Source organism: Trachemys scripta, chromosome 4, assembly GCF_013100865.1.
Source record: "Trachemys scripta elegans isolate TJP31775 chromosome 4, CAS_Tse_1.0, whole genome shotgun sequence".
NCBI classification, from domain to species: Eukaryota; Metazoa; Chordata; order Testudines; family Emydidae; genus Trachemys; species Trachemys scripta.
Genome location: NC_048301.1, coordinates 80,286,049 through 80,309,887, shown reverse-complemented (window position 1 = coordinate 80,309,887; position 23,839 = coordinate 80,286,049). Strand labels below are relative to the sequence as shown.

The 23,839-nt window shown below is 41.1% G+C and overlaps 1 protein-coding gene across 2 annotated transcripts in view; it reads left to right on the top strand.

Moving 5' to 3' along the window:
- PDHX (pyruvate dehydrogenase complex component X) overlaps positions 1-23,839 on the top strand; it is a 107,012-nt gene that overhangs the window by 36,714 nt on the left and 46,459 nt on the right. For both annotated transcript variants that reach the window (XM_034769692.1, XM_034769693.1), the window contains exons 4-5: positions 10,197-10,414; positions 15,174-15,272. In XM_034769692.1, coding sequence (XP_034625583.1) covers positions 10,197-10,414; positions 15,174-15,272 — 317 coding nt within the window. The remainder of the gene's footprint in view (positions 1-10,196; positions 10,415-15,173; positions 15,273-23,839) is intronic.

Here is a 23,839-nt window from a genome sequence, read left to right as displayed (position 1 = left end):
CATGGGATAGGCATTGGACTGTGAAATTTCATTTAGTTTCCTGAGGAATTGTACTAAGATCCATCAGGTTTGGGAACCAAAATAATGGGACTTGTCAATCTTGTCTAGTCTTAGCATGGCTCTGATCTGTCCCTGCTGTGTCTTGCACTTCCTCAGGTGTTCAATAGATTTGTCTTTGTTTAATAAGGTTCCAAGGCTATAGGGGACCACATCTAGTCTGATCTCCTGTAAAACTAGGGGTTGTTAGGGTTCAGTTTAAATCAATAGAGATCAGTAAATGTCGATTTCAGCTGAGACACTGAAATTGACTAACAAATATGGATTGACAACAGTCAACAGGAGTGCAGCCTCCCCTGTGTTGTACCTGCAGAGATTAGGTGTCACCCATTATGTGGCTGCGCAGCGAGCCCTTTGCAGCCCCGCTGTCACAGACTGGCTCTCTCCGTCCCATGACTGTGGAGCTTCAGAGAGCTCCCTGCACTGCCACAGGACCAGTGATGTCCAATCCTTGCATGTGCAAGGTGCGTGAGAGGCTGTGGTCCTGGCACAGCAGGACAGAGACCCCTGGTCAGGGCCGTGAGGAGACGCTGGGGAACAAGAAGAGCAGGAGCCATTTAGCAGCAGGGGGCTGCTTGTTCTCCTCTGCCTCCTTGCAGTCCTGGCGGGAGGGTCTCTGCTGTGCTGTGCCATGACTGTAGCTTTCTCTACACCTTATGCCTGCAGAGATTGTGTGTCACCAGTCCTGTGGCCATGCAGGAAACCCTCTCTGCAGCCCCTCTGTCATGGCCCTGCTCTCGCCAGCTGGGACTGCCGAGGTTCTCTGTTCTGCTTTGCTAGGAGGCAGAATAAGCTAGCATTGCAGCCTTTCCCGCACCTTGCGCCTGTAGGGATTGGTTGTCACTGGCCCCGCAGCAGTGCAGGGAGTCCTCTGTAGCCTCACTGTCATGGGAGGCATTTTTAGTCACAAGTGGGGTGGGTTCCAACTCTCCTTAAAAGACCACCTACTCTCTGTTATACTGACTTTGCAGATTATCTCATAGGGGCTGTGTAATTTTACCAGGAGCTTGTTAAACCTGAGTCTACCGGGATTGGGCAGGGGCAAACTATATCTAGTATGTCTGTTGTAACATGTAAAAAAGGGTTTGGAGTCCAAGTGGGTTGTTTCTCCCCAATCTCCCTAATAAGATCCAAAATTTCACAGCTCTATTGCCCATGTCATAATTCAAAAGGGAGAATCCTGTGAAAGCATGAGGGACTTCTTGAACTGCAAAGAGGAGGCAAGAAAGAAGCCTGTCCCAAACCTTTCCATCCACCTCCACAAATTTACACACCCGATATATTGAGGGGTTTCATTGAGCCTTTCTGGAAGAGGTATGCATACTAATTTTACCTTGAGACGTTCCTGAAACTCCTGCACAAGGTAGGGCATAACAGTTACTCTTTTGTCTGTATGGACCTTTGTAAGTACAACTCCGATGAAAACCTGGCAGTTTCTGCATTTTATTGACTGCAACAGAATGGCCCCCAAATAGTAATAGGGTATTATGCCTCTCACTAAAATGTGCTGGTGTCCTCTTGCATTCTTCTCTCAGGGTACACTTTTATGGGTTCCCCATTCATTGAAATGGGATGTTTACCAGGAATACAAGTACTAAGGATTCCTTGAAGCTTCCCTTTGAGGGCTACTCATTGACAATCCAGTCAGGAGAGGCAGAAATTGGCATTCTTTCTGTGCCCCTGTTTAATGAAAAATGGTGTTGCAGTTGGTCTGGGGTTTTCACTCTCTTCAGATGCCCAACACAGGATAATTCTTGAGCTGGTCATAAGATCTGTGTCTGTGCATATCTGGATATGGCTATCAATGTGACATACCTCTTTAGTCTTTGGAATTCTAGTCACCTAATAAAGCAAATTCCTGCATTGCTTAGAGCAGAGATATTGTGTGGCTTCAGCCTTGTGAGTGACTGATTGTTCCATTAACCACTGCTACATTAACCACTGCTACTCAGGGAAGTCTATCCACAGATGTTGTCCTCATGGGCCAAGGCTGATGGTTGATGGAGTCTAGCTAGATCCCAGACTTCAGGTAATTTTACAAGTATTTCTCTTGGTATGCATACACCTGGGACCAGGTCTATCTTGACTTTCATCTCTGATTCTGATTTTTTTTTAATTATTATTCTTACCTCCCCAAAATGCAGAGTCTTGAAGTGGGAATATATCCCTTAACTCTATCATAGAGACCTCCAATCTGCAAACTGAATCTGGGCTGGAGACTGGTAGGGCCCAATTATGCTGGTGCACTAAGGTTTAGAGTCCAGTCAAAGTTACCACATGGCCTAATCACTCAAGTGCTGGAGGGTTTAGGGGGAGATACCTTTTCAGATGATGAAACTCTTCTTTGAACAAAAGGCCTGAGCCTTTTTGGGTTTCTGACTCCAAAAAAAAAAAAAAAGACATGAAGAAGAAACAAGTCTGAAAACAATAATGTGGTCTGAAATCCTCCTGATCATCAGTAACTGGAGTCTCTCCCTAGAACAGGAGACTACTTCTTTACCTGCTCTCTGATGATTGGGTCCGGCTTGCTGCCCTTTGAGAACTTTCTACTGGGTCCTAGGTGTGTTCTCTCCATCAGCCATAGCCTGTTTTGTAAAGAAACCAGGACTTGGGGAAACCATGACCCTGTGGGCACTTCAGTGGGTCCAAAAGGGTCTCTATGGGCTGTCACAGGTATCTTTCATCCAACAGTATCCAAATGCTTTACAAAAGTGAGGATCACCAGCCCTATTTTATCAGGAGTGGCTGACGCACAGAAACATTGAATGACTTGCCCACAATCGCAAAGTCACAGAACTGGGAATAAAATCCAGGTATCCTAACTTCCACTCCTTCACTAGATAAGAATGCTCCCTGTTAGTTATGAATTCACAGAATGTATCTGAAGAGTCAACTTTGGATCAAATTTACTTGTGTCCTGTACAGATTGGGCAACGTTTATCTGTGCATTTGGGCCAACTACAGTGCTGCACTGTCTTGATTTAAATTAAGACACAACCACTTCATTGGAAGTCAGGTAAACATGAGCTGCCTGCTTAAAGCTCCTTGGATTTTCATCGTTTGTTGTGAAAAGATTTAACCTTCATTAACTTCGATTTCTGTGGGGAAAGTTTCTCTCAAGTGACGCTTCAGATTCTTCTCTTGACTTCAATGTGTAGTTACCAGAAGCAAGTATGGTATAGAAAACAGAAGGCTAAAAATACAACAGAACAAAATAAAAATGTGAAGTTTTAGCTGAGGTATTTGAGGTTGATGACTACTGCAACAGTAAAGCTCATTCTTAAATTAGAATTTCTCTTCTCTAAAATTTTTATTAGCTGAGCATGGGAAAGAGAAAAGGATGAATAACTGTTGTGAAGAGTTGGTTTCAATGTTCATTACTATTTGCTCATTCATACCATTTCTCCTGAAATAGTTAAGGTGATGTGTCCTTGTGTAAAACTTTGCAATAACGTTTTCCCCTCAGTTAAGTTTCCATCATACCTTTACATCTAGTCCAGTCGTTTTCAACCTTTTTTCATTTGTGCCCCCCCCCCAATTTTTTTTCTAATGGAGGTGTGTACCACTTTGAAAATCTTAGACATAGTCTGTAGACCCCCAAGGGTCCATGGACCACAAGTTGAAAACTACTGGTCTAGTCCAGTGTAAAGGGTGTTTATAGCTGTGCTGCTCCGGAGCAACCCAGGGAGGAATTCTGACTGAGAATCCAGAGGAAAGTAATCTGCTCCAACATTCCTAAATGCAGATTTCAAAGCGTTCTCCCAAATGCCCCATCAGCTGTACTTCCTGGCACATTTGGGTGAGGTGGATTGGAGCTAAGGCTGCACCCGCTCCCTGGCTTCATGCTCACATAGGGAAATAGTACCCTTCTCTTCCTCCAGCTCCCCGCCCCAACCTCTTTGCATATAGGCTGCAGGGAGGCCATGCAGGGGTCTTATTCCTGTACTGGCAAACTCAAATATGTTTAACAATTAGGCCCCCTCAAAATCATGAGATTGACTTTAAAATCATGAGACATTTAAAAAGTGTTTTTTATTTGCTTTTTAAGCTGTTAAGGGTGCACTTGGTTCACATTTTTAAACTTTGCAACCATATGGGCTGTAAATTTATATATTTAAAAAAAAAAGTTGAAATTCTCACAATAATCACTTATCTCCAGGAGCTGTGACTCTAAGAAAAATACGAAATAATGTGAGGTTAATTATAAAATCCAGGAGAATTGGCAACACTATAAGGCTGGGCCATAACTTGACCCTAACTAACCTAAGAAACCATATGTTCCTATCTGTTCATCCTTCTACCCCTGTAGGGTTTATTAATGCCTCATTAGAATGTATGTGGTACACACATACACCATGGTACTGTTTTTCAGTGATCATTTAGGAAATGGAGGCTGATTATCAAAGGAGAAATTTTATTCTTACAAATGTAAACCTTTGTAATCTGCAAAGATGAAGAAAGAAATACAGAAAAGGTGTTTAAGAGAAGTTTTGGAAAATGCACTAACTTTTTCATCATATACAAGTTTAAGAGAAGCTCTTCAGAGTGCTGGGTGGTATTTGCTTCGGGATGTTGCCTGTAATGGGTTTTATGTTAAGCATCAAATGTCTGATTTATGTTAAAATTATTGCATGCAAAACCTCAAATATCATCAGAGCATAGCTTGTGAAATGCCTTGGGAAGTGTGACAATACCACAGAGTTAAGGATATGGGTGTTTTGTTGTGGGGGTTTGATTGTCCATTTACAATATTTTTTTCTCCAATTTGTCTTGTTACAATGATAGATCATTCAGGATACACTGAGACTGGATTCAAACTGATGTTTTAATTCATTCAGAGTTCCTGGTCAGTAGTAACTTAGAATGAGCACTGAGAGAGAGATTTTTTTTGCCATTACTTGTTGTGACGTTATGAGTGTAATATAATATCTCATTGAAAGGTGACAGGGCCAGAAAGTTAATTAACTCAGACTGACCTGACCTATGGCCGAACCTAGACTGGTTAGGAAGATATGTAAATGAATAGAGCTTTGAAATGCGAGTCTGCATTGTTAGAGGTAAAAGGGTAGATGTTTGCTCAGGGCTTGTGATTTAAGCAAACAAGTCTTGTCTATTGCTATAGTTTTAATTCAAAGATCAAAAAAGGAATATTAACATTTATGACGATACTTGAGTGAAATAGTATTATTGTCTCTATATGTCTCTTTGAAGGTTGTGGTAACCTGTATCTGAACTGTTTAATGGATAAATTACCCTGTGCTAATTGCCAGGATGTTTGGAAGAAGGAGAGTTAGGCCTATTGTTTTCTGAGGAAGAAAGGCTGCTGGAAATGTCTAAGAACCCTGGGACATGATCCTACTTCATCTCAGATCTGCTTTGGGTTTCAAGAGGGGGAAACCTTAAGCCACAAGGATTGAGATCCCCAGTCACTGACTGGAGTCACCCTGAATATGGACATTGGATTATAACCTATGGACTATATCTAAAAGGACTTTTGGCAACTACAAGCTCACCTCTGCTATGTATCTGAACCTCAAGAATTGAATTCAAGTCTGTATGTATATTGATCTTTTAACCAACACTCTCTCTTTTCTTTTTTAATAAATTTTAGCTTAGTTAATAAGAATTGGCTATAAGCGTGTATTTTGGTAAGTTCTAAGATATAATTGGACCTGGGTATGTGGCTGATACTTTAGGGGCAGCAAGTGAGCCTGGGGGACACTCGGGGGAGACGCGTGGGGTGGCAGGCAGGGCCGGGGCAGAGACTCGGCCCCAAGCATTGGGGAGCAGGGAACTTAGCTGCCACATAAAATAACTCGGGGGGGGGGGCGGGCTTGGCGGGCGCAAGGAATTGCTCCGCGCTGCGTGTTTGAGACCCCTGGTTTAAATTCACTTCAGAATCTTTTCTTCTGCTATCTACATTGATAATGTATGCCCAGATACTAGGGTGACATACTTTAGAAATGCATGTCATAATAATAAAATATCATCACATCTTGATTGACATGTAGGGTTTTTTTCTCAAATGAAACTTTTGAATATATTCATTGTGTTAATGGAGGAGAATGTATTTGGGGAGTAGAGAAAGTAGTGCCGATGTAGATCTTAATATTTCTTTTCATTTTAAAATACTCTTCATGTAAATTTTAGTGTTCATGAAAGGAGTTGGACTGACAGTAGGGTAAATGTGAAATTCTTCGTATCCGAATATGCTCAGCAGTGACAACCTCCCCATTTCCTCCTGTTGAGGTGCCTCAACCTTGACCTGGAGGGACTATCTCTAAGGGGTGAGAGGATAATCTTAAATAAAATATGCTACTGTAAATCCATTTAAGCCACTGACCTCTGGCTTTCTGGAAAAGGGCAGAGAGTACACAAAATCAGTATGCAGAAAGTAATACAGGGATAAGAGTAACTAAATTAAATTCCAATATTTGGATCCTCCTAGTGGACTTAAACAATCTTGTTAAACTGGACTTGGTAATGCTTGTTACCTTGAAAACCTGGCTGAAATAACTGTAAAGTCCATATGATTCATTGCAATAGGCTTGCTCACATGTGTCCACTTTCATATTCTAGCTTGGATTTTTACTGAAACTTGGTGGGTTGGAATTCTAAAATCAATGGTTATACCTATTTAGGAAGGATCAAGCAGGCAAAAGGGGAGGGAGAGTGGCACTCTATATCAAAAATGACATTACCTGTTTCAGATAACATGGAAGAAAATGATATTGAATGATTGATGTCCTAATAGATAAAGCACAGATGGGGTACTAGCTGGTGTTGGCTACAAACGCCAAATCACACTATGGAATAGGATGACTGTTTCCTTGTGCACCTATCTGTGTGTGGGGGGGAGGAGGGGAGAAGCTGCATCATCATTGGGGACTTCAGTTTGAGTGAGACACACTGGAGTTCTCATGCTGCCAATACTAAAACATCCTTGGAATTTCTGAATGTTACAGATGACAATTTCCTAACTCAGAAAGTGTTGCCGCCAACACAGGAGAAGGTCTATTACAGAATTCCTGCAAAAGATAATGAGGAACTGATCAGAACTAAAATTAATGGTGGCTTAGGCACACGTGATTGTGAGTTGATCAGATTCATAATATGCAAGCAGAATAAAGTCGTGACCATAATATATTCATTCTCTCTCTCTCTCTCTTCCTCCCACCCCCCTTGCTTTAGTAGGGCTAGTTCCACAAAGCTGAAAACAACCCAGGGTCACTCAATGAAATTAATAGGTAGCAGGTTTAAAGCAAACAAAAGGAAGCTCTTCACACAATGCACAATCAACTTGTGGAACTCGTTGCCAGGGTTTTGTGAAGGCCAAAAGTATAAAGATTCAAAAAAGAATGAGAAGTTCATGGAGGATAGGTCCCTCAATGGCTATTGGCCCAGATGGTCAAGGATGCAACCCCATGCTATGGATGTCCCTAGCCTCTGATTGCCAGAAGCTGGGATTGGATGACGGGGGATGGATCACTTGATAATTGCCCAGTTGTGTTCATTCCCTCTGAAGTACCTGGCATTGGCCGCTGTCGGAAGACAGTATACTGGGCTAGATGGATCCATTGGCCTGACCCAGTATGGCCATTCTTCTTTATCAGCTAGGAAAAAGAATTTAATCAGAAAAATGTGAATAACTGGAAGTCATTTAAGAATATCTTACTAGATGCCCAAAAAGGCACAACCACATGGTGCTGGTATTAAAAAAAGGTGTAGAGGTGAAGAGAGGGCAGTTATAAAAAATAATATATAATCCCAAAAGGAAGAAAGAGGAAGTTAATCATAATATAAATCACAAGTTAGGAATTATAGAAAATTGATAAGGAACACATGGATAAATCTATGGGTAGGAGGGTTAAGGATAGTAAAAAGGAGTTTTTGAGAAATATATTTGGAACAAAAAGAATCCTGACAGTTATATTGGTCTATTACTAGATGGAATAGGTGGAATTATCAGTAATACAGAAAAGGGAGAAGTATTCAATAAATTCCCATTACTTAGACAAGTTAGATGTCTTTAAGTCACCAGGGCCTGATGAAATGCATCCTAGAATACTCAAGGAGCTGACTGAGGAGATATCTGAGCCATTAGCGATTATCTTTGAAAAGTCATGGAAGACGGGAGAGATTCTGGAAGACTGGAAAAGGGCAAATATAGTGCCAATCTATAAAAAGGGAAATAAGGACAACCCAGGGAATTAAAGACCAGTCAGCTTAACTTCTGTACCCGGAAAGATAATGGAGCAAGTAATAAATCAATTTGCAGACATCTAGAAGATAAGGTGATAAGTAAGTCAGCATAGATTTGTCAAGAACAAATGGTGTCAAACCAACCTGATAGCTTTCTTTGACAGGGTAACAAGCGTTGTGGATGGGGGCAGGGCTGGTGCAACCATTTAGGCGACCTAGGCAGTCGCCTAGGGCGCTAGGATTTGGGGGAATCCTTCACTGACTGGTTAAGCTGACTTTTGCAAGCAGCACAGATCCCTCATAATGGGGATCAGGGTCTGTCCTTGCATTTTTCTGTGCAATATGCCCTGGAACTGATCTGCTTTAGCAGATTAATTACACCATATTTGCTAGTATTTCCATTCACATGGTTCCCAGAGCATTTTATAGGGGTTACTTGCTAACAACAGAATTGCTGTCACTTTTCAGGTCAGACACAACAACCTCAGTAATATTAAAACAGCCATTAGAATTGGAAGCAAAGAATAACGTTGTCAAATATAAATGATGGGGAATTGTAGTAGCTGTTGAGGTTCCCCCGCCCCAATTTTCTTTACTGTTGTTTTTTGCTGGTTGTCCAAGCTTCCAGGGGCTCTGATGGGTAGGACCCTACCAAATTATTGGTTTATTTTGGTCAATTGCATGGCCAGGGGGGTTTAAAATTAGTTTCACATTTTCAGATGTTTACATCTGAAATGTCAGGGTGTCGTAACAGTGGGGGTCCCAACCCAAAAAGCTGTTGGGGGGGGGGGGCCTGCAAGGTGATTGTAGTGGGGTTGTGGGATTGCTACTTCTGTCCTGCTGCTGGCAGGGGCCCACAGAGGAAGGCTGCTGGCTGAGTGCCCAGCTCTAAGTCAGCACCACTGCCAGCAGCGGCACAGAAATGAGGGTCACGGGGGGGAGGTTACCGGCAGTCTCCTGCCCATGCACATGGGGTGACGGCTTGAGCTGCAGCCTCCCCGTGTGTGTGTGGGTGTGTGTGTGTGTGGGTGTGTGTGTGTGAGAGGGTGTGTGTGTGAGAGAGTGGGGGTTGATAGCTTGAACTGTGGAGCTTTCTGGAGCCAGGGCAGGTTTCTGGAGGTGTCTGATCTGTCCTGGGAGCAGTCCCTATAAGGGAAGAGGAAGTCCTGTCCCTCCCCATCCCCAGCCGGGGGCTTGCACAGGGGAGGAGCCCCTAGCTAGGCATGAGATTTCACGAGGGAGATCAGATTTCACAGTCCGTGATGCGTTTTTGATGGACGTGAATTTGGTGGTGGGTGGGGGGAGGGGAGGATAGCTCAGTGGTTTGAGCATTGGCCTGCTAAACCCATGGTTGTGAATTCAATCCTTGTGGAACGGGGCATCTAGGGAACGGGGCAAAAATCTGTCTGGGGATTGGTCCTGCTTTGAGCAGGGGGTTGGACTAGGTGATCTCCTGAGGTCCCTTCCAACCCTGATATTCTATGAAATAAGCTGAAAAAACTAAATAAAATGTTAGCAAGACATGATGGACTTACCCAAAGCTGAGAAATTGTCTTGGACACTTAAACCAAAATTTTCCAATCTGAGGCCTGAATTTAGGCACCTGAATCTATATTTAGGCATCTAAAGAAAGTGGCGTCTTTTTCAGAGGTGTTGAGCACCTGCAGCTTCCACTGACTCAATGGATTTAGATATTTAACTTGAGGCGCACTCACATCTGTAAAGTTTTGGCATAACTTAACACCCCACCCTGATTTCCAGTACCAACTGTTTAATATTGGTCCTAGACTTTTGTTAGTTATAAGAATAAAACTTGATGTACTCATACGTCAGTGGTATGCCTGCAACTTCTAGATCTTTTTTTTTTTTAAAAAAAAAACAGTAGATAGCACTATGTGTTACTTATATGTAATGTTCTCATTGTCTTTTAAATTTAGATGGAAGAAGGAAGTAAAAATGTGCGTCTGGGAACACTAATTGGTTTGCTGGTAGAAGAAGGACAGGACTGGAAGCAGGTTGAAATACCAGCAGATACTGGTGATCCATCTTGTCTGGCACCCCCGATGGCACCGCCTGCAGTTGCACCTACTCCCCCTCCAGTAGGCATTTTAGCTTCAGCCTCTACCAAAATGGAACATGGGCTTGGAAAACTACCGTGAGTTTCTGTATTCCCATGAACAACCCTTTCAGTGTGAGACTTGAGGGTATTGCCACTCCAGGCGGGGCCAAATTCGTCCCTTTTGTAACTTTAGTGAAATCAGTGGAGTTGCACCAGGGATGAATTTTGTCTCCCCGTAGCTAAAATCAAAGTATTGTTTGAGAGATTCTTTACATTTGCCTGGTTTGTTTAGGCCTTGTCTACAAAGGAAGATTTTGTTGTTGTTTTTTGTTTTCTATAACCTAAGACATGAATTTAAATCAATATAGTTATACCAGTATAACTCCCTGTGTGGACACTCTTATTCTGTATAAGAGTTCCTTTTTTTCAGTTTAGTTTATGTCACATAGGAAGAGTTTTAAGCTAAACTGAAATAAATTACTCTTATACTGGAATAAGAGTTTCATGTAAGGGGTTCTCAGTAGAGAGGTGTGGAGTGTTCAAAAGTGTTGATGTAAGTGTGCCCTCTCATTACAACTTAGGCAAATTTGTAAGGACACTGTGGTAATAATCAGTCAAAACATCTTCATCACTTTTTGCAGATAACACAAAAATTGGGGAGGAATAAATAATGAAGAGGACAGGATACAAAGCAATCTAGATCACTTGGTAAACTGGGCAAAAGCAAACAATATATGTTTTTATTATGGCTAAATGTAAATCTACATCTAGGAACAAAGAATGTAGGCCATACTTACATGATGAGGGACTCTGCTAGAAAGCAGTGATTCTGAAAAAGATGTGGAGTCATGGTAGATAATCAGCTGCACATGAGTTTCCAGTGTGATGCTATGGCCAAAAGGCTAATGTGATCCCTGGATACGTAAATAGGGGAGTCTTGAGTAAGAGCAGAGAGGTTATTTTACCTCTATATTTGGTACTGGTGTGACCACTGCTGGAATACTGTGTTCAGTTCTGGTATCCACAATTCAAGAAGGATGATGATAATTTGGAGAGGGTTCAGAAAAGAGCCATGAGAATGATTAAGGGATTAGAAAACATGCCATATGGTGATAGACTCTAGGAGCACATTTTATTTAGCATAGCAAAGAGAAGGTTCAGGGGAGACTTGATCACAGTACCTACATGGGGAACACATATTTAATAATGGGCTTTTCAATGTAGCATGATCCAGTGGCTGGAAGTTGAAGCTAGACAAATTCAGCTTGGAAATAAGATGTACATTTTTAAGAGTGAAAATAATTAACCACTGGGACAATCTGCTAAGGATCATGGAGGATTCTCCATCACTGACAATTTTTCAGTCAATATTGGATTTTTTTTTTTTCTAAAAGATTTGCTCTAGGAATTATTTTGGGAAAGTTCTATGGCCTGTGTTATACAACAAGAATGACTAGATCAGGGGTTCTCAAACTTCATTGCACCATGACACCCTTCAGACAACAAAAATTACTACATGACCCCAGAAGGTGGGACCGAAGCCTGAGCTTGCCCAAGCCCAGTCGCCCCAGGTGGTAGGGGGCCAAAGTCGAAGCCCTGAGCCCCGCTGCCCCAGGTGGGTGGATGGGACGGGCGGGCTAAAGCCAAAACCTAAGGGCTTCAGCCCCAGGTGGGGGACTTGTAACCTGAGCTCCGCCACCCAGGGTTGAAGCTGAATAGGGTGACCAGATGTCCCGATTTTATAGGGACAGTCCCAATTTTTGGGTTTTTTTCTTATATAGGCTCCTATTACCCCTCCACCCCTGTCCCGATTTTTCACATTTGCTGTCTGGTCACCCTAAAGCCGAATCTGAGCCCCACCGCCCAGGGTGGTGGGGTTTGGGCTTCGACTTTGGCCCCAGCGACTCTAACACCAGCTCTGGTGACCCCATTAAAACGGGGTTTCGACCCACTTTGGGGTTCGGACCCATAGTTTGAGAACTGCTGGACTAGATGATCACAGTGGTCCCTTCTGGTTTTGTAATCTATGAATTTATGAGTAAGTTTGCCAAAAACAGGAGTTAAGTATCAGCAGCCTATAAAGGACGGGATTAGTTTTCAAAATGACCTTGACAAATTGGAGAATGTATTTGAAACGAACAAGATGACCAAAGGAATATGACCCAACAAACTGAGGCCGTTATAAACAGGGTTAATATCATTCTGTCATGTGTTAACAAGAGTGTCTTATGTAAGACACAGGAGGTAGTTGTCCCAGTCTACTTGGTACTGGTGAGGCCTCATCTGGAGTACTGTGTCCAATTCTGGGTGCCACACTTTAGGAAAGGTGTGGACAAATTGGAGAGAGTCAACAGGAGGGCAAAAAAAAGGTTTAGGAAAATCCTGACTTCCAAGGAAAGTTTGAACATGCCCTTTTTTTTTTTTTTTTTTTGGTCTTGAGGAAAGAAGAGTGGGCGGGAACCTGATAAGTCTTCAAATGTGTTAAAAAGAAGTCCAATTGTTCTCCATGTCCACTGAAAGCAGGACAAGAAGTAATCTGCAGAAGGAGAAATTTAGGTTAGATATTGGGCAAAATATCTAACCTAAAAAGTAAGATTCCCAGGGAGATTGTGGAATACCTTTCATTGGAGGTTTTTTAAGAACAGGTTAGGCAAACACCTGTCAGTGATGGTGTAGGTAGATTTGGTCCTGGATTAGCGCAGGTGGCTGGACTTAATGACTTCTTGAGGTCCCTTCCAGTCCTACAATTTCTATGGTTCTATGAGTGTTGACCACTATACAATTCAATTAATTTTTTAGCTCCTTGCCTATCTGTCCAATTTGTTTGTTTAATTTTGCTATTAGCATTCAGGCTGTCCTAATGCAAGTAGGGAAGACCTTTGGAAGACACTAACTGAGGCTTCTAACAGCATGCTTGCTATAGTAGAAGAGTGATTAGAGCACTAACAAGGGTTAAATCAAGTGCTTTGACATCTGAGAATGTTAGAACAGAAACTGATTCAGTGACGCTCCTAATCATAAATGCGTGACAACTAATTTAAAATCAAATTAACGTCTTTAATGATTTACATTCCTTGTCAAGCTGGTATTACCGCACTTGGAATTCTTGTGTGGTTCAAAGGGCTCCGCTCCTACCAGCTCTTCTGTTTATCTGTTCAAGGCATTCTTTCAAGAATTTGGAGAAATAAAATCTGGTCTCAAGTACTAATGTTGCTCTGTTATTTTTGCTAAATTAACTTTTGCATCTAAGAATTTTAAAGTTTTGCCTGAGTTCACTATATTCTTATGTTATATAAATTATCTTAAGATAAAATGAATGCTCTGGAACTTTTCTCTAATATACCTCTCAATTAAAATGCAGAATTGGGTTATGATGTAACCTTTGTAGTTTCTGTATAGCAGTGGAGATCAGTGTTACGTGCTGTAGATGATGTGCTTAACTCTGTCTCTGGAAAGGTACTGCAAAGCATATCCTGCATGGGTTGAGATGACACAGATACAAGTTTATGATGTTTGAGAGTGGGAGGAAACTGCATTGAACTTGTAAAGCTGAAAATGAGATTAGAATTATTTGTATAAATTCCGTATTTCTCAGTCCAGATGATCTGTTGTACTTCTAGAAGTCTGTCCAGTAAACTTAAGTCTAAAAGCAAAAATTGAAGATGTTAAGTATAAAGATTGTTATAATTGAAATTAGACAGAACTAATGATGCAATTGTCACTACCTCACCTGCTATTAAAGAAGAGCAAGCTTGTGTAAGTATGTATACACTGCCATTAAAACTCTGGCTGGCCTGTGCCAGCAGGCTTGGGCTACGGGCTGTTTAATTGCGGTGTAGACTTCTGGGCTCGGGCTGGGGCTCGGGCTGGAGCCCAGGATCTAGGACCTTGCAAGGTGGTAGGGTCCCAGAGCTTGTGCTTCTGCCAGAGCCTGGACATCTACACTGCAATTAAATAGCCTGTAGTCTAAGCCCTGCGAGCCCGAGTCCGTTGGCACAGGGCCAGCCGCAGATGCAGAGATACCTTGTGAGACAGTAAGCATACAGGGCCAGCTCCTCAGATGCAGCAGGGCTCCTTTATACTACCTTGCCAAGAGATGATCTATGCAGCCGATATATCTGGCTCTGTGGTGATCACCTATTTATATGGGGATCCTCCAATGGTGTTGAGGCTTCTATGTCACCCCATTCCTTGCTGGTAGCATAAGGTAGATGGCTGGGACCCCAGATGTTGGGATGATGCCCAGCTGTTGTTTCAGCTCCTTGGGGTCACTAGTAGCTGTAGTGTAACCTCAGGGCTCTGATACTCTGGTATAGTAGAGCCAACCCTTCACATTGCAGCCCTGGGATCAGGGGAGTACAAAGGTAAACTTTATGCTACTTTTGCACAGACACCCACTGACTTGCACTGCATTCCCCACAGCTGGAACTAAAGCTCTGGACCTTAGCACGTGGTATCCAGAACCTTCTGACATTTTGAGTGTGAAATTCATTCACCTAACCCAGGGGTTGGCAACCTTTCAGAGGTGGTGTGCCGAGTCTTCATTTATTCACTCTAATTTTAAGGTTTTGCGTGCCAGTAATACATTTTAACGTTTTTAGAAGGTTTCTTTCTATAAGTCTATAATATATAACTAAACTGTTGTTGTATGTAAAGTAAATAAGGTTTTTAAAATGTTTAAGCAGCTTCATTTAAAATTAAATTAAAATGAAGAATCCCCCGGACTGGTGGCCAGGACCTAGGCAGTGTGAGTGCCACTGAAAATCAGCTCGTGTGCTGCCTTCAGCACACGTGCCATAGGTTGCCTACCCCGACCTAACCCTATTATTTAGGTGGTTTTCTTTTTTAACTTCAGGATTCGCTTAAGTCCTGCTGCCCGCTACATTCTAGAGACACATGGACTTGAACCAAGCAGTATTACTCCCACTGGGCCTCGAGGAATCTTCACTAAAGAGTATGTATAAGCCTGCTATAATTAATCCAAATATTTTATTCATTTCCTTTTTCAGCCTAGCCCGAACTCCATGGTGTTCAGCATACAAGACCCACTTGTTCTCTCAACCTTTTCCTTGGGGGGAATTGATTGTTTGGATGACCAACAGAGGATGTGGGAGGCTGGGTTGGGTGACGTTGTAAGAAGTTTGTATTTTTCTTTGTATGATCTCTGGGACAGGACTGTCCAGCCATGTGACAGCTGGGAGAGATAGTGCAGCCCTCCCATTCCCCTTAGCCCACTACTAGAATGATTGACAGCTCCCAAACTGTGCTGTCAGCTGGCACAGGGGTTTCATTGGGCCTGAAGTGCTCCCCCACATGCACAGAAGCAATAAAGTGTCAGAAGAAGCAGCAGAGGCCACCCTTCCCTAACACTTGTTTTATGGGGAATCTGAGCCCCTGCTTTCCCGCACATGGGTCACTGCTGTAGTCTTGTATTTTATTTAAAGTGAATTTAGTAAGTTTGTATTGCATCACCGTGGGTTCGGCTCTGGTGGCTACAGTTTCAAGTTCAACACAGTGAAAGTCACCTCTGCTATTTGCTTCAGATTTAGAGTCTCTAGTAACATAAAGACCAAGGACAGTGACTACACATACATTTACAAGTTCAAGGTCTACTCTTATTTACAAGTTTTATTAAAGTTACAATTAAAATTATGATTACTCATGCATAGAGAAATTCTATAAAGACCTATGCACAAGTTACAAATATAGTCATACTCACATCCTCAATGATATTCTTGGGGTCTGATGGATGCCTTGTCAATTGATCATCAGGGTTGGTTCCTGCTGAAGTTTTCCTATACGGAACTCATTTTATCCAATCTGGGAGCCCTCTTTTATCTTGTGATTCTGACTAACCTAACACTCTGTGCATGTGCGTGAAGCTGTCTACCCTGTTTTTCCTTATTTGTATTGTCCCCCAAGAATATTGGGGTACCTCGTTTTTCATAGGTTGTAGTTCCTTTTATTCTTATTAGCATTTACGCACATGGTGCACCCTGCAGTTAGGGCATGTGTTAGAAAAATGTGACTACCTGGTATCTTGTAATCAAAAATTAATCTTAATCTTAATTTTTTGCAGTACCACCCATTCGCACATCTATTCCCATAATTTTGTGGCATAGGGTCATTCTTTGGTCACTTACTTATGTCAAGCATTTCTTAAGCCTATGGCTAAGCTGACATCTTACAGGCCTCAGCCTGTAGCCCTTGCTTTTCAGCCCTACTTACTTAGATACCTAATACATAATTATCACTTCTAAATACTTATCAATTTTATACTTCTATAATCCTACAATTTAAATCTGTTTAGCCTACAATGATTATATACGACATAGCATATGATCTAATTCTAACATCACACAATAAATGAATGATAAAATGAAGTAATTGGCTGCACTGTTGACCCCAGCAGACACAAGAATTCATCTGTGGAGTCTAGGGTCTGATTTGCTTCCATTTTAGTACAGGTAGGCTAAAGACATGGAACTTAGTTCTGAAATTCCTCAAAGTTTAAAGAGGTCAAGGTCTGGAATTCTCTTTCACAACCATCTCTGTTTTTAGCCTGTCTTTAATTCTGTTGTGAATGTTGAGGATTCTGGGATGGTTTAATGTGCTCCTTATATATCTGGGATGCACTATACTCTCCATTAAGATGTGGTTTCAGTCAAGGCACCCAGCAGCCTTTGGAATTGGGTGCTCATTTGTTAGCATTATAGATCAGGGATTCCTGACCTTGAAATGATGCCCCTCACATCTGCATGTGTGTTCTAGTAAGGTTGTGTGGAAAGGGTTTCCTTCTGGAAACAGATTTTGTCCTGGATAAAACCACTCCCTCTCTAGGCAGACTCCCACTCGTATTCTTCACACACCTGTTGAGCTGCTGTAACATGCTGGCTTTGTATGGTTGAAACCTTATATCAAAGATGACCAGGTTTGTTAGGCTTGAGTTGAACACAGTAACAAAACAAGAAACTATGAAAGTGTTTCCTTTCTTAACCTTTGTTTCCTACAGACTGTGGCCTGGTTTGGATTAAATAGTGAGCTGGATCGAGGGGGTATCATTTGTAATAGCAGCACATTATCAGAAAGCTTTTTAATTATATAAGTGCAACTGTAAATTATGGTGTGTAACTAGTCCACGGCAGGTGGGAACCCTCTGGGACTCTGAGCTATCTAATTAACATCCCCTAGTTGTCATGGAAATGTACCACAGATTCTGCTAGGAAGGTAATTATTACAGCTACAAAAATGTGTCTCTCAAAACTTGTTTCATCTGTTCAAAGAAGTTGACTCGGAAATATCATTTTTAAAGATATATCCTGCTGTTTTAACCATTATTTTAAAATGGAGAAGTGTTGTAAGTACCTATAGACCCGCTCTGTTTGATACTGTCTGAAAAGAAAAGTTTGCAGATATCTGTAGACAGGTACTCTCTGTTTGGATGAAATATTGCACGTTTGCATGAAACTCAGCAAAATACACTCTGTGCTGCACAGCTAAACAATTCAGGCCTCTTTATCAAGTAGGATAATAGGTAAATAATCATGGAGGTAGAGCACTACAACACAGCTCACTTGGATGTATTTAAAAGCAAATAGGTTGCTTGCTGGTCATGGATATTCAGTGTTGGCCACCAAAGTACAAGAATCAGAGACATGTAAAACCAGGAACAGAGGTGGACATTAAGTGAGGTTTTGTTTGTTTCCGCCAACTTGATATCCCAAAAATAATATGCAATTTACAACGTAAGTAGGGTGACCAGATGTCCCGATTTTAGAGGGACAGTCTCAATATTTGGGGCTATGTCTTGTATAGGCGCCAGTCTAAAGTTGTACAACCCCCATTCAACAATGCAATGAGTATGGGTAATGGCTGCTAAGCTTACCTCATTGAATCAGATTCTGACTATAATGCAGTCTTGATGCTCACTCTTTTAATGGCATAGAAGACGACACCTGACAAGCTGAGATTAGCACCCACGTTTTTGCTTTGACAAGCTATGCAGTAAATCAAGTATTGACTGGGATCCAATACTTTTGTTCAAGGAAGAATATAGATTGTTTGGAAAGCTGGCTAGTATGCTTCCTGGATGAGTAATTGCCTTGTGCAATAAATAGAAAGGCATGGCACTTGTGAAAATGAAGACATGATTCAGTTGTACAGACACTGAAAATATCAAGTAAATATAGAGGAAGCTCTAAAGAAAAAAGACTGGATGATAATGGAAGAAAGTGTAGGATACAAGGGGTATTGCCTTTTGGAAGGGCCAAAGCCACATGCCTGCCCTGTAAATTCATGGTGCTCATAAAATTAACACAAATATTACGTTTAAATAAGATTTCTTTCTCACTCTACCCATTTTTAAATGGTGCAAAAAAGGAGGAAAAGAATATGTCTCCATATTTAAATTCTTTTTGTCAGTCTGTTTAGCAAATGCATCATCCACTTCAGTTCTTAATGGCTAGTTTGTAATTCTTAATTTTTAGTATTTCTTTAAAAAAGAAAATGAGGGAAAGAAATTAATACTGTGGACAATGTTTGCCTGCATTTTCTCTAATTTCTGCACATTGTAACTTGTTCACGTTTTTCATCCCCTTGTCTTCTGGGACCTGCTAATACTCCGCCTAGTTCCAGTTAGTTGCTGTATACATTTCTCCACATAGCTTGACCAGTGCATCGGTTTTCACATGCCACATCCATACTGTTCCGATCCTGAGATCTCTCAGAACATGACAAATTACATGGTGTTTTAGTGAGATAGATAACTGTCAAATTGGGACTAGCTTGATAATTCCAAACATGTGAGAGATGGGTCATCAGTTCTTGAGTTCCTATGTTTAGAGAAGAAAGCCTAGTAGATTAAACCATTCAACTCTTGGCCTTAGTTCTTTGAACATATTTTGGTGTAGTAATTTATCTACAGCTTGTTTCTATTGGAATCTAAAGATGGCAGTAAGAAATATACAACTTTCAGCGCAACTAAATTATATGATATAATTTCTGAACCAGCTAACACACACATAACGTTTGTGTGCTATGAGGGTCTGCCTTGCAGTTGAATATTAACGTGCTAAAGATCTTTTTCTATAGCTTTTGGTCAAACATATTTAGGCATCTTAATGTATTTTTTGTCTTAAAGCTGTGACTATAGTTGTAACAATTTCAAGTTAGCAGCTCTACCTACTGTTAGCACAGAAGTAGTCTTACGGGAGTATTAAGCCTTCTCATTTCAGCTTCCTGTCCTCACCTCTCTCAAATGCAACCCAGATTCCCTTCCTCTCCAGTGGCATTGGAAGAGACCATTGCCTACCTCCAGTAAAAGTACAGAAGATGCTCTTCCTTTGGATAACAACTGGAAACAAATATTACCTTAAGCAGGGACTGAACTCACATGGTAGTGTTTCCTCCATATGGAGTGCTGGTTTCAATTTTCACTGGCTCTCACTTTGTGTCTCTGTGTATCAGTTTCCCAATCTATAAAGTGAAGACTTTATTTACAGTTCTATGTAGATCAATTATTGTTTGCATTGTAAAATGCTTTGAGGTCTATGTTAAGACACCATACAAGTACAAAGTATTTGTAACTTTTTTATCCTTAAAATTTGCATTTCAATATAAATCTCAGGATGGAAGTCATTTTAAACTTCTATCACAATTTTTACTAAATAGCAATACACAATGTATAACTTAATTGACAAGCTATCCTTGATCAGTAGCCGCACATTTTCCATGCAAGCCACAGGGAACCAATTTAATTTTATTGAAGCTGTGGCTTCTAAAGGAAGATAAACACTAGAAGTAATTTTAGTACATTAAACACAGTATGCATGTTTCAGCCTATTATTCTTTACTTATTTATTTATTAAGCATTTACGTAGTGCTGTAAATGTATCCAAGGTCTCGCAAAACACAGACACCAGCTGCTGTATAGAATGGTTTTCAATAATATTTTATAGCATGAAAATCAGAGTATATAATGGAAAAACTACTTCAACCTCAATCTCTGTAGCGCTGTGAATAAAATGCCTATTGAGAATGCAACATCCATTGCAATCTTTTTAAATAGCTGACTGCTTGTTCTGTACATGGTAATTAAGGCTTATTAGATTGATATTTAAGATGTAAAAGTTTTAGGGCTTTATTATATTGGATTTTAAAAGACCTTGCTCAATAATGTGAAAAGTCAAATAATTAACTGCTTTTGTTGTTTTTCACCTTAACGATCAACATGTAACTCTGTAAGTGGTCAATTTTAGGTTTATGCTGATAGGTCGTTGTTGGTTTGCTTAGCAGAGAAGATATGGCAGTAAATGGTCAGTGAGTACATCACACTGGAAAACAGTCAAGGAACTCTTATATTTTCTGGAATCTTAAACTGACTCCTTGATTTAGGGAGAGATTTTAGGGAAGGGGAGACAAAAAGTAATTCACACAATTGCCAGTTACAGTTGCCCTTTGTCAGGGCAATTCAGAAGTTGTTCCCCCCTGTGTGCCCAAACAAATTGGGGAAGAGATGGTGACCCAGCTCAGACTCAACAAAGCAACACTCCATGGAACAGATTGCATCAGACTAAAGAGTGGCACAGCTTACACAATCAGGGTTTAAATCCAAAGCCCATTGAAGTCAATAGAAGGACCCCAATTTACATCAGTTCGCACTGGACCAGACCCTCACTGTTTATGCTGGGAAGCTCTGTGTTGCTTTGTACCCGAGGTTGTTCCTTAAAAGTATAACCTAGCTTTTCTCTCTTGTTGTTGGGGTTTTTTTCAGGCCAAATTGCAGGTGGGATTTCTGGTTTTAAGGATAAAATTTAAAAAAAAAAATGCTGTCAACGTAAACAAAAGGCAGAGAGAATAGGTATTCTACAAGTGTATGTCAGGGTGGATCCCATGGCAGTTGTAGATGCACCTCGTGTGTCCGAGACTGTGCCTTTTGAATAGCATTGTCCATTGGGGCTGCACCTTATGCTGCCTTGTACACCTGTGTGAGGGCACAAATCCAGAAAGGGTAGAGAAGTTGTGACCTTCCCTCTTGCTGCTTGAGACAGAAAGTAGTGAGCGTTCAACCCACTACTTGCTTAGAGATTTTAACTTTTTTCTTTCCCCCAGCTAGTCTGTGAAGAAAACTTACCTTAAAACTCCCATTTTCCTTGACTTAGATGTTCTGGGGGGAAAAGAGAGAGAAAACTGTTCATGACATATACTTTCCCCGCACGCCTGTACAGCAGGGTGAAGCACTTCGCACCAACCATAATGCTTCATGGTGGACTCTGAAATGTCATGGTTCAACACATTGGTCTTGTGATTGACTAATTTCTATCAAAGATGGACATATTTGTTGCCTCTTCAGCTGAGGGGAGAGCCACATGCCTGACAGGTGCTCTGCATACAAATCCTTCTCTTCAGTTACCCACAAATCCAGTGCTGCTGGGTTCAAGTTACATCTGCTAGAGAAATGGGTCACTTTGGAACCAAAGGTGACGGTTGCTACCAGAACGAGACCAAAAAAAACCATCATTGGCCAGTGCAGTCTCAAACACACACCATGCCCTCAGCTCAGGGAGTGTGTGTGTGGGGGGGGGTAGGATGGGGAGGGAGATGCAGGAGAAGGTGATGCTGGTGCTGACAGAGTTGGCAGTGGAGATTTCTGTGTTGACAATCTCAATGTCCATGAAACCCTCAACACCAATAGCCTTGGTGCTGGCATCTCGGGCAATAAAGTCAGCACCTCTGCAGAAGGTCAGAACCAAAACACAGAGCCAAATGGAGCAAAACTCCGAATCGAGATACATCTGCATTTATCTGCGTCTCCTGAGATATGTTCTCCATGTTGAAGGAATGACTGGCACAGGAGCCAGGTGGCCGTGCAAAAGATTCTGATCTTGTATGCACGAGGCACATACGTACTTACAATGAGATCCATACTGACTACAACATGTTGAAGAACTACAGTTTTTGTAGGTTTTTTATAAAATATGAAGCACATAAAGTATCGCTCTTTGCAGGGTCTCTCTCTCAATATATTAACACTCTTTGACCATCTTTCTCTTTCTGGGGCCAGGTCTACACTAAAAAGTTAAGTTGAAAAATCCACACACCTGAGCAACATAGTTAAACATACCTAACCTCTGCCACATGTACACAGCACTAGGTTTATGGAAGAATTATTCTGTCAACCTAGCTACCACCTCTCAGGGAGATGTATTAACTATAGCAACAGGAGAAACCTTCCCATGGCTGTAGTGAGTGGCTACGCTGAAGTACTACAGTGGTGCAGCTGCAGCTGTGCTACTGTGGCCATTTAAGTGTAGAGAGACTGAGTTTTCTATCCACCCTTGTGCTCTGATGTTCAGAAGAAGGAAACTGAGGTGGCTGAGGAACAGCACAGTATTATATAACCACCACCAGGTATGCCAGTGGGCTCCCCAATGGGCTAACATGTACTGCAAGGTTATGTTAATTTATTAAGGTTTGCAGAATTGGGCTTCTAAATACTGTTGTTTAGGATATTCTATTTCAGCTTGTCTACTTAAACTGTAAAATATACAAGTAGGCAATTGCACTTGAGAAAAAGGAGTCCAAATTATGCAGAGAACTTCCTAAATCTGAACTTTCTGCTAAATTAGTACTTCGCATGGAGACACTGAAAGTATTGGCCAAAAGGCTGCACGTTTCTAAGTATCTGGGCCATCTTATTATAGTAGTGTAGTGATGTGTAACACTGAGTTGCCAGTATGGGCAGACTCCATCTCGTAACAATTTTGACAAGGAATATTCAATTATTTTAATACATGTGATGAGAAGGAAAATGTGTGCTTACCAATGAATGTTGCTGTTTTGACAATAGGTTTACCTATCTTAAGGTTTGCTTCCCCCCTGTGCTGTGTAAATGGGTTTTAAAAAAGCAGTGTTGCTGCCAACCTTATTTTTTTTAAATATTATAGTAGTTTGATACGAGATACCTTGTGTCCCTGACCAGTTTTATTTGCGGGCCCCTGTCTTAAGAATGTTTTGTTTGTAACCTGTGACATTCATAAATTGGTGTTCTACTGTGTCTTTTTATTAATCAGTTGAATTGCAAAGATTCTGTAGCAAAAAATTTAATGTGCTGCACTTATAGGATTTAAAGACTTCTAAATGAATCTTCTAATTTAAAAGTAAAGATCTGTTTTCGTAATAGTTTTATATTTTTGTACACTTAAAATCTAAGGAACTCAATCAAATGATAATAACCAGATGGTTTTAATTAAATACTTATTACTGCCATGTTAAAAAGCAGAAATAATTTTCTGTTTTCTTTTTGTGTCGTGTGACCATTTTCTCAGCTAAAACATCTAGTTTTTTCTTTAAAAATCATTTTATTCAGTAAAAGTTTTTCTTCCGGTACAGGATCTATATTAAATAACAAATGCTTGATTTTAAAAGAAATTCAAGTATGACTTTAATTTGCAAAAGTAAATAAATTCTTTATTGAGAGTGAAACTACATCCTTAGCTCAACGTGTTGTGCTTAGGTACTTCA